Raw genomic sequence first — 11,713 nt, 5'->3', positions numbered from 1 at the left:
TAGATTTGCAAAAAGGTTTTTTTCAACTCTTTTGAGTTATTTCTGAAGTTTTTCATTCTTCAGTTTCTTTAGTTTCTTTAGTTTCTTTAGTTTCTTTAGTTTCTTTAGTTTCTTTAGTTTCTTTAGTTTCTTTAGTTTCTTTAGTTTCTTTAGTTTCTTTAGTTTCTTTAGTTTCTTTAGTTTCTTTAGTTTCTTTATTTTCTTTAGTTTCTTTAGTTTCTTTAGTTTCTTTAGTTTCTTTAGTTTCTTTAGTTTCTTTAGTTTCTTTAGTTTCTTTAGTTTCTTTAGTTTCTTTAGTTTCTTTAGTTTCTTTAGTTTCTTTAGTTTCTTTAGTTTCTTTAGTTTCTTTAGTTTCTTTAGTTTCTTTAGTTTCTTTAGTTTCTTTAGTTTCTTTAGTTTCTTTAGTTTCTTTAGTTTCTTTAGTTTCTTTAGTTTCTTTAGTTTCTTTAGTTTCTTTAGTTTCTTTAGTTTCTTTAGTTTCTTTAGTTTCTTTAGTTTCTTTAGTTTCTTTAGTTTCTTTAGTTTCTTTAGTTTCTTTAGTTTCTTTAGTTTCTTTAGTTTCTTTAGTTTCTTTAGTTTCTTTAGTTTCTTTAGTTTCTTTAGTTTCTTTAGTTTCTTTAGTTTCTTTAGTTTCTTTAGTTTCTTTAGTTTCTTTAGTTTCTTTAGTTTCTTTAGTTTCTTTAGTTTCTTTAGTTTCTTTAGTTTCTTTAGTTTCTTTAGTTTCTTTAGTTTCTTTAGTTTCTTTAGTTTCTTTAGTTTCTTTAGTTTCTTTAGTTTCTTTAGTTTCTTTAGTTTCTTAGTTTCTTTAGTTTCTTTAGTTTCTTTAGTTTCTTTAGTTTCTTTAGTTTCTTTAGTTTCTTTAGTTTCTTTAGTTTCTTTAGTTTCTTTAGTTTCTTTAGTTTCTTTAGTTTCTTTAGTTTCTTTAGTTTCTTTAGTTTCTTTAGTTTCTTCAGTTTCTTTAGTTTCTTTAGTTTCTTTAGTTTCTTTAGTTTCTTTAGTTTCTTTAGTTTCTTTAGTTTCTTTAGTTTCTTTAGTTTCTTTAGTTTCTTTAGTTTCTTTAGTTTCTTTAGTTTCTTTAGTTTCTTTATTTTCTTTAGTTTCTTTAATTTCTTTAGTTTCTTTAGTTTCTTTAGTTTCTTTAGTTTCTTTAGTTTCTTTAGTTTCTTTAGTTTCTTTAGTTTCTTTAGTTTCTTTAGTTTCTTTAGTTTCTTTAGTTTCTTTAGTTTCTTTAGTTTCTTTAGTTTCTTTAGTTTCTTTAGTTTCTTTAGTTTCTTTAGTTTCTTTAGTTTCTTTAGTTTCTTTAGTTTCTTTAGTTTCTTTAGTTTCTTTAGTTTCTTTAGTTTCTTTAGTTTCTTTAGTTTCTTTAGTTTCTTTAGTTTCTTTAGTTTCTTTAGTTTCTTTAGTTTCTTTAGTTTCTTTAGTTTCTTTAGTTTCTTTAGTTTCTTTAGTTTCTTTAGTTTCTTTAGTTTCTTTAGTTTCTTTAGTTTCTTTAGTTTCTTTAGTTTCTTTAGTTTCTTTAGTTTCTTTAGTTTCTTTAGTTTCTTTAGTTTCTTTAGTTTCTTTAGTTTCTTTAGTTTCTTTAGTTTCTTTAGTTTCTTTAGTTTCTTTAGTTTCTTTAGTTTCTTTAGTTTCTTTAGTTTCTTTAGTTTCTTTAATTTTTTTTTCTGTTTATTAATTCATTTGATTCATTTGATTCATTTGATTCATTTGATTCATTTGATTCATTTGATTCATTTGATTCATTTGATTCATTTGATTCATTTGATTCATTTGATTCATTTGATTCATTTGATTCATTTGATTCATTTGATTCATTTGATTCATTTGATTCATTTGATTCATTTGATTCATTTGATTCATTTGATTCATTTGATTCATTTGATTCATTTGATTCATTTGATTCATTTGATTCATTTGATTCATTTGATTCATTTGATTCATTTGATTCATTTGATTCATTTGATTCATTTGATTCATTTGATTCATTTGATTCATTTGATTCATTTGATTCATTTGATTCATTTGATTCATTTGATTCATTTGATTCATTTGATTCATGTGATTCATGTGATTCTTTTGATTCATTTGATTCATTTGATTCATTTGATTCATTTGATTCATTTGATTAATTTGATTAATTTGATTCATTTGATTAATTTGATTCATTTGATTCATTTGATTCATTTGATTCATTTGATTCATTTGATTCATTTGATTCATTTGATTCATTTGATTAATTTGATTAATTTGATTAATTTAATTCATTTGATTCATTTGATTCATTTGATTCATTTGAATTATTTTCATTCCATTTTGATTTATTTCATTTCAGTTTTATTCATTTGATTAATTTGGTTTCAATTTGATTCATTTGATTCATTTCATTTTAATTTGATTCATTTCATGTCGATTTGATTCATTTCATTTCAATTTGATTTTCACTTTTCAAATCACCTATTCTGCTGAAATTCCATTCTTTCCAAAATCTTTCTCCACAAAAGCTTTGCGGAATGGCCATTTAACGTGCTTTTGGCAGCCATCATCATTATCATATCTCCTGCTGGCGTTTGATTCCCGGAAGGATCAAATCAGCAAGACCCGGACTCTTTGACCTTGGGTCTTTAAATCTGCTTTTGACATGTTGTCTGCTGTCTATCGTTTTTTTTATCTGTTGGAATTTTTGAAACTAAGCGTTGGGATTGAGTCAAAGGGATTCATAACAAATTTTTGATAGTTTCAGTGAAACCATTTTTGAAATTATGAAATAAAGTTTTTCTGAGAATTTTTTTAGAGTGCTTTATTGCAATATTTTTAAAGATTAAAATGTTTAAATTAAGGTTCACAATTGGTCAACCCACCCTAGATCGCGTGTTCTTTCCCTGGAATGTTTGGTTCACCCGGACTTGGCCAGCTGCAGCTCTTTCGTTTTCCGGTTCCGGGCTGGATTTTTTTTTGTCTCTCTTACCCTCTTCCATGTAATGTAGGACGATAAAATGTTGCCTGGTATTTTGGCGAAGAATGTTTTGATTAAAAATCTCCACCGACCGTGCGAGGATTGTTGTCTTTGCCGGGGAAATCGAATGTGGAATTTCACATGGAGGAAAAAATGGCTATGAAATTTGCCTTCAGAAAAAGTTATTTGGTAATTTTTTTATTGGAAACTTATTTCATTAAAAATCTACATAAATATCTTGAAATAAAATTGATAAGAAAAACAAAAAAAAATAAATTACCAAAAAACTTTAAATGCAACTAAAAATAAAAGATAAAATATCTGTCAAATATTCCCATTCTTGCTTTCAAATATGTTATCGTAAAGATAGAAAATAAAAATGTTTGCATCATACTTTGCCACAAAAAAAAACCAATTCATCGCTTCAAAAAAAATCAGTTCAGCAAAAAAGTATCGCCCCAGATGAAAGGATTCAATCTCCAGCAGTGTTGCAAGAGAAAACAACAAAATCAAAAAAAAATCTGCAACCGAAAACGCATCCGAAGCCGAAAACCGTATAATCCTCATTTTCGAATCATTAAGTTGCCAGCATTGGTTTTATTTCGGCTAGGATGCGTTTTTCCAATATTTTTTTTTTGTTTTTCATTCCGGAAACGGACCGCGAGGATTAAATTGTTTTTGCAGCGATTTATGTTTGTTTGTTTTTCGAAACGGGTTTATCGTGGTGGAGATTTATTTTTTATGAGGTTGAACGAATGAAGTTTTAATCTTACTTTTTTCGGTATTATTTTGATATGTGTGTGAACTTTGTAGACATAATTTCTTTAAGTAACATTAAAATAAATAAAAAAAAATAAAAATATATTTAAATTCCTTGTAAAAGATTTAATATGATGCAAATTAGGACGATAAAATTTTGGAACAATACATTGCGTTCATAGGAAACAATTTCCTAAAATTTTCTTTTAGTTTTTCTGTGTTAATTTAAATTATAGAATTTAAAAAAATGACTTTATTAGAATAACTTTTTATTTGAAACTATATTTCAGAAGTCACAATAATTTCTCTATGATTTATGATACATTCTCATTTTCTAGGTTAATCAATGCAACTTTCTAAAATTCTCAACAATATAGTACCATAAATAATAAAAGTAATTTCTAAAGTTCAAAACAAAGCTTAAAATGTTAAATGATCTACCCACTGGCCTTATAAATCACCTCACCGTAATTGATACCTTCATCCAAAGTAAATTTAAACAATTAGTCAACTTCAATCTGGCAAAAAGCGCACCAATTAGCTCACATTTATCCCGAATAAAGCTCCATTACTCATTGTTAGTCGAGCGCTGTAAAAGGGCACAACACGCACGCACACCAACAATCCGAACAAAACAAACAAAAAGGCCTCCCCCCCATTTGCATTGACCAAATGCAAAATTGATTATGTCCGACTAATGGGATGCATGAATGCGATTGTTTTTTCGTCCCGTCCCGTCGTGGTTCGTGGTCAATCGGGGAGGGCGTGGAAAGCCTGGGGAGCAAATGGTACCTACCCACAATGGACTGACTGGGTGCATCAAGCAAAGTAACAGTAATGCTTGATTTTCGCAATTCCACTTAATGAAATTGTTTAAAAAAAATCTAATATTTTTTAAAAGTATGATTTCTGATTTCGTGATTTTATGACAAACTTTTGCATTATTTTCTATCATAGAGCAATTCCAGCTCAAATCGGATTTTTTTCTGGTACTTTTGTACCCAACCCGTAAATTATTTAAATATTTTTGAATTTTGTAATTTAAAAATTTCTTGTATCTCGAAGCCGTTGCATCGTATCAAAAAGTGATCAAAGACAAACTTGTAGGAAATTGGTTGGGCTTTCTGAAAACAATGCACTGAAATAAAAATACACACCACTTCTATGAGATTTTGCAATTTTTAAATTTAAAAGTCAAATTTGAAGGTGAGTCCACGATTTTTTTTCGTTCAAAATTTTTGTGGAAATAGCCTAAGGTGTTACAAAAAGACTCACGAAAAATGCAGGATGGAGCAACTCACCACACTCAACTTTTCTTTCAGCGCATTTTTTCGGAAAGCTCGTCAAATTTCCTATCAGTTTGTCCTTGACAACTTTTTGATACGATGCAATGGCTTCGAGATACAGAAATATTTAAATAGCGAAATACAAAAATATTTAGGACACTTACGCCCTTCTCAAATGTTATTATTGAGTGAAACTGGCTCCATGTACACAAAAATTGCTCACTTAGGCGTAGGATAGCATGTCTACAAAGTTTCATTGAAATCGGAGAGGGTCGAGAAAAAAGTATTTAAAAAAATCATTTTGGGCTGGAATTGCTCTTAATCCGATTTTAGCATTAAAGCAATTCTCTACCAAAACCGGAAATGGATTTTATTTGTATTTTTTTATTTGGCTCAAACTTTGTGGGGACCTTCCCTATGACCAAATATGCTATTTTGTGTCATTGGTTCACCCATACAAGTCTCCATACAATTTTGGCAACTGTCCATACAAAAATGGTATGTAAATATTCAAACAGCTGTAACTTTTGAGTGAATTTTCTGATCAATTTGGTGTCTTCGGCAAAGTTGTAGGTATTGTTGAGGACTTTTGAGAAAAAAATAGGTACACGGAAAAAAAATTGAACATTTTTTTATCAACTTTTTTTTTTACTAAAACTCAATTAACCAAAATACGTATTTTTTTATTTTCGAGATTTTTTGATATGTTTTAGGGTACAAAAATCCGCAACTTTTGAGCCATAGAAAAACATGGTCAAAAAAGCTGCTGCCGAGTTATGAATTTTTGAAAAAAAAAGTGATTTTTGGAAAAAAAATCGAAGTTTCATGCAAAAACAAGTTTGACATTATTTGAATTGCAAAATTGCAAAATTGAATTTGCAATCGAAAAGTACTTTACATATTTTTTGATAAAGGGCTCCGTTTTCTAGGTAAAGCCACCGAAAGTTTGATTTTAGCGAAATATTTGCAGTTTTTCAATTTTTAAAAATAGTGACCATGAGTGACCATTTCTAAAAATATAATAAGTTCAGGCCAAAACATTGAATATTACGCCCATTTAAAATGCTAGTCTTGATTTAAAAATTTTGATAATATTTTTTTCGAAAGGATCGGAAAATTTCACGAATGTTTCATATATTAACATTGAAAATCGGACCATTAGTTGGTCTGTTTTTTTGGTGATACTAAGAAAACTTCAATTTTCGTGTTTCTTTTACTTTAAGCCGCTGTATTTCAGCAACCAGAGGTCCAATCTTCAATGTCTCTTAGACAATTTTATAGCAAATTTTCTGAACTCTTCAAAAAAAAATTTTGGAAATGGTCACTCTTGATCTATATCTTGAAAACGGAGCCTTTATCAAATAATATGTAAAGTACTTTTCGATTGCAAATTCAATTTTGCAATTTTGCAATTCAAATAATGTCAAACTTGTTTTTGCATGAAACTTCGATTTTTTCCAAAAATCACTTTTTTTCAAAAATTTATAACTCGGCGGCAGATTTTTTGACCATGTTTCTCTATGGCTCAAAAGTTGCGAATTTTCGTCCCCTAAAATATATAAAAAAATCTCGAAAATCAAAAAAATACTTATTTTGGGAAATTGAGTTTTAGTGAAAAAAAAAGTTGATAAAAAATCCTCAATTTTTTTCCGTGTACCTATTTTTTTCTCAATAGTCCTCAACAATACCTACAACTTTGCCAAAGACACCAAATTGATCAGAAAATTCACTCAAAAGTTACAGCTGTTTGAATATTTACATACCATTTTTGTATGGACAGTTGCCAAAATTGTATGGAGACTTGTATGGGTGAACCAATGACACAAAATAGCTTATTTGGTCATAGGGAAGGCCCCCACAAAGTTTGAGTCAAATAAAAAAATACAAAAAATAAAAATGGTCGAAATCGGCCGATTTTGTAGAGAGTTGCTCATTGAAAAGATTGACTTTCAAGGAAAAATAGCTTGGAGTTATAAATATTAAATGGATTCTTTGGGAAATTTTACTCAGGTCGCTGCAATTTTTTTTCATGTAGCCCCCCCCCCCCCCCCCCCCCCTAATAATTGGCCCAAAAAATCAGGGGGATGAAAAAAAATTCAACAAACATTAAAATTGTAATGAAATAGATGTCTCATCAACTGTAAACAATTTTGAATGCATTTCCCTGCCATTAAAATCATATTTATTATGTCTGGGATCGATTAAAAATATTCTGAAAAAACAAAGATAACTAAACAAGATAAATGCAAATTAAAATACTCAAACTGAAACAAGAAAAACAAAATACAAGAGAAGTAAAGTTTTACGTAGAACAAAATTTACTTAAAATAACCTCCTGAACACGGGGAAAACTAATATTTAAGAAAATAAAATTTGGGCAGTAAAGAGTTAAAACTTTGCATCTTCCATTAATATAACAGTTTATGGCATTTATGGCATTATAATTGAAAAGTAAATATATAGGATAAGTTATCAGGAGAATGCAACATTTTTCTTAACAAAACCTCTTTTTTGAGTAATTTTCCCTTAATTTTGTTGTAAAAGTGTGAACCTGCTGAAAATTTATCAGTAACTGATAAGAATTTACCGGTTCCTGATGTAATATTACACTTTTTTACACAAAATCTGTCCCTGATGCATATTACCATCATTTTTTCTTTGTAGATCAATCACAAATAGTAATGATATTATTTATAAGTGACTGTTGCATCTTCTTGAAAACTAATCCTAAATATTCTCTTTTCAATGATGCAATCAACTGTTATTTAATTTCAACCAATAAAATATTCAACCTTTTCAAATGAAGCTAAGTTTTTCAGTGACAAACGATTTCGAAGCAAATTGAGATTGTTAATCTCCAAATCCTTCAAATCGTTTAAACTCAAAAATAATAAAATTCCGTTTTCTTTTAGAAAAAAAAAACCATTTCGAAAATAATTTTGAAAAGGTGCAACGACTCAGTTATCTTCATAAATTATGAAACGTGCATCAAGAGACCATTCCACCGACGAGGGGTGCAAGCTCGCAGGTGCAAAAGTGCATTTTACACACCACACAGCGCCGCGCGGTGGTGTCAGATGCAAAACAGATGATCATCACCACCCACCAGACCCCCAGTCCTTGCTCAAGCAGACACCTCCCAGGGCCCAGGTGCGGATAATAATGGTAAACATGGTTGTTCAACACGCAAATGGGGCAAATTCATGGTTCCCTCCCCCACCTCAAGGAAGGGTTGGCCCTTTCGACGGGGCCGGGAATCCATCAGTGGGGCGCCGCCACAATGTGTGTGAGAGAAGGTTTGTGTGAATTGCGCAATCATTAATTTTGTGCGTGGGTGTGTGTGTGTGTGTGTGCGAACATGTGTGCAATCCCGAGCGATTGATGGTCGTAATTACTGGGATTAATGTGTTCTAAGCGCGGTAATGATGGAAATGTAAATAGACTTTGTTAGAAAGGGTTGTTTTTCAGCATTTTGTTTCCAACAGGATTATTAGGGGATGTCCGTTAATTAGAGGCTATTGTTACAATGGTTGTTCAACCAAAAATTAAAAATAGTATAAAATAATAAACACTGGACAAAACTCAGCTTTAAGAAAAAAAATAATTACAAAAGCCAACTCGTTTCAGTTCCCAGTACTGAAGAGGACATAATAAAAAACGAAAAAAGACACAAAATTACGAATCATGCATAATGCTTGTCAGAGCATTCAGCATGTAAGTAAATACTTATGAATAAGACAGATATTTACATGAATCCAGTAAAGTAAAAACAACATTAAAACAACATTGCTTGCCTCTTTTAAAACTACTTCAAATCAAGACCTTTTTCCGGTCTCAGGAATGCTATAAAAATGTCACTCAATTGTGCAACACTTTCAGTTCCACTTCAAGGGCGGAATCAACAATATGAAGTCCATCGTCTTCATTCTGGCCATCTTGGCTTTACTTCTCTTTGAAGCCTCCTCAAACGAGTCAAATTCAGATGTTGAGCTTTCCGTGGAACGTCTCCTACAACTCGTCCAGCTGAAGTAAGATTCGCAACATATTGCAAGAACATCGCACCGTAGCGTCCTCCTTTCCAGATTGGACGAACTGTTCGTCGAGAGCAGCGAACAGGTCGAGCAGCTGCTGACCGAACTGTACCATCTGCGCCAGTCGGTGGAACACGTGGCCTGGCTGACGAACCGGGTCGAGCGAGCCGTCCAGAAGGTTCAGCTGAACAACGACGTCCTGGTGCGGAACGTCAGTCTGCTGACCAGCCAAACCGAGTGAGTAGCTATTGCGTGTGTTTCAAGTCTTGAAGTGCTAATCGATTGCTCTTCCCAGCAACATCATCCTCAACCAGCAGTACTGCGCCAACCACGAGGCGCTGAAGAATCTGTTCTTTGAGCTGACTCCAAAGTGTTTGGGCAATCAAACGGTACCACCGATTCCGACCCCATCCATCGCGACGACTACTGAGGCTGCTGAAACTTCGACGATTCCAGATGATCCCATCGTGTACGAGCGATGCACGCAGGCTCCATCGATATCGGGCGTGTACCGGCTGCGCCGCCTGGACGGAACCGTGTTCAGTGCGTTCTGCGAGCAGGAACGGTTCGGCGGAGGGCTGCTGGTGTTCCAGAGTCGACTGGACGGGTCCGTGGATTTTAACCGAAGCTGGAGCGAGTTCGTGGAGGGCTTTGGCGATCCCGCCGGCGAGTATTGGCTTGGGTTGGAGACGCTGCATCAGACGGCCCCAAGTGCGACGGAGCTGATCATTACCTTGAAGGACTTCTCTGACGTTGAGGTGTACGAGCAGTATCCGAGAGTGTGGTTTGAAACGGAAAGAACCAATTATCGAATCAGAATTGGTGAACGCGGAACCGGAACAGCTGGAGACTCGTTTTATATCTACTATAGTGAGGACTTCTCGACGTACGACCATTACTCCAATATTGCCCAACGAGCTTGTATTACTTCGCTGGCTAGTGGATTCTGGCACCATTCGTGCAACACAGCTCGTGAAAGGTATTGTCGATTTCTTATCTAACTACACTGTTTACAAATGTTATCTTACTTACAGGAACAATCTCAACGGAATCTATGGGCGCGGGAAAGGTGCAAAGGGCATCTGGTGGGGAACCTTTGGCAATCTTACTGTTCAGAACACTTCACCGCTGAAATCGGTGCAAATGATGATTCGCAATTGATTTTGATGCTGTTTAAATTGAAATTCCAAAATACTTAAAATAAAAAAGCCTTCAAAGTATCCATTTCCCAACCCCTAATTGATTCAATCCAAAGCCATTTCCCAGCAATCAACCATTTTCCTGGAGCGAAAACCTCGCTAATTGGCCATTGTCGAACTTAATTAATTCCAGCCCGGGAGTTATTGGCTGGGCAGTTGGTTGGGTCTTCGACTCAAACTCAAGTCGCAGCGAAGGTGTGCCACCAGGAAACGATGCCAATTTGTTTAGTCTAACTTTCAAAGCTCACTCGCTGGAAGCATGTCTAATTCGATCGGTTTGGTAGCTTAAATGGCTGTCCTGGAGGAGCCTTCGCGGAAAGTGCGAACGGGACCCGTTAGGTGAGAAATTAAAACAAATGAGATCTGTTGTTGTTTAGTTGAGAATAATTAAGAGCAACTCTTTGAGAGGAAACTTTTAAAAGTGGGTGATATAGGAGAAATTAGCTTATAAGCTCTCTCTGAATGAGTATTTCCGGTAATGTGTGTTAAACATGATATTTTTTCACAAAAAATCGTTGCTATTAACTATGGAAAATTGCACTACACATAGTTTTCAGTATAGTGTAGTTATATAATGAAGATTCATTTAAAAAGAACTGAACTTTCTTTATTGGCCAAAGACGATCAACTTTTTTAAAACAAACTTCTTTGTAGAACATTATTACACCCAGCAAAGTTAGAAAAAGCACGAAATATTTAAATGAAAATTTTTGTTGTAAATAAGCAATTCTCTAAGAAATCGGTAATTTTTCAGATTTTTAATTTTTGTATTTTTTTATCCGACTGAAACTTGTTTGGTGCCTTCCGTATGCCCAAAGAAGCCATATTACATCATTAGTTTGTCCATATAATTTTTCATGCAAATTTGGCAGAAAAATACAAAAATCTGTATCTTTTGAAGGAATTTTTTGATCGATTTGTTGGCCCCGGTATAACCTAGAGGTTAGGTCGATAGCTCAGTCCAGGTGTAGGAGTCGTCTCCCTGAATCCTGCCGCGCTGGAGTCGGTGGTAGGCAGTTGGACTAACAATCCAAAGGTCGTCAGTTCGAATCCCGTGGTGGATGGAAACTAAAGTGTAAAAAGAGGTTTGAAATTGCCTCAACAATCAAGCCTTCGGACACCTAGTTTCGAGTAGGAATCTCGCAATCGAGAACGCCAAGGCAATGCGCGAGTAATTTGATTTTTTTTATCGATTTGGTATCTTCGGCAAAGTTGAAGCTATAGATAAGGACTTCACTGGAAAAAAAGGTACACGGTAAAAAAATGCTGATATTTTATTCAACTTTTTGTCACTATTTTTATTTTTATTTTTTTTCAGTTATGAATTTTTGAATCAATACTGATTTAATGATTAAAATAATAATACCAAAATATGGAGAATTTTTTCAGATTCTCAAGAATACTTTTTCCAAAAGTGGGCAGACATGGGCACTAGTTAAAAAAAAAATGAATAACTGAAACTATTTTCAAAAAAGTTACCTAAAA

At 33.0% G+C, this 11,713-nt stretch overlaps 1 protein-coding gene across 1 annotated transcript; it reads left to right on the top strand.

The window, feature by feature from the left end:
- Positions 1 to 8,896: 8,896 nt before the first annotated feature.
- LOC6045864 (ficolin-3) lies at positions 8,897 to 10,229 on the top strand. Its single transcript, XM_038255124.1, has 4 exons — positions 8,897 to 9,026; positions 9,081 to 9,266; positions 9,325 to 10,008; positions 10,064 to 10,229. Exons 1-4 carry the CDS (start codon positions 8,905 to 8,907, stop codon positions 10,188 to 10,190), a joined length of 1,119 nt encoding a protein of 372 aa, XP_038111052.1. The 5' UTR covers positions 8,897 to 8,904; the 3' UTR covers positions 10,191 to 10,229.
- Positions 10,230 to 11,713: the final 1,484 nt, after the last annotated feature.

The sequence above is a fragment of the Culex quinquefasciatus genome, chromosome 2 (genome assembly GCF_015732765.1).
Source record: "Culex quinquefasciatus strain JHB chromosome 2, VPISU_Cqui_1.0_pri_paternal, whole genome shotgun sequence".
In the NCBI taxonomy this organism is placed as follows: Eukaryota; Metazoa; Arthropoda; class Insecta; order Diptera; family Culicidae; genus Culex; species Culex quinquefasciatus.
This window is presented reverse-complemented; position numbering and strand designations above follow the sequence as displayed.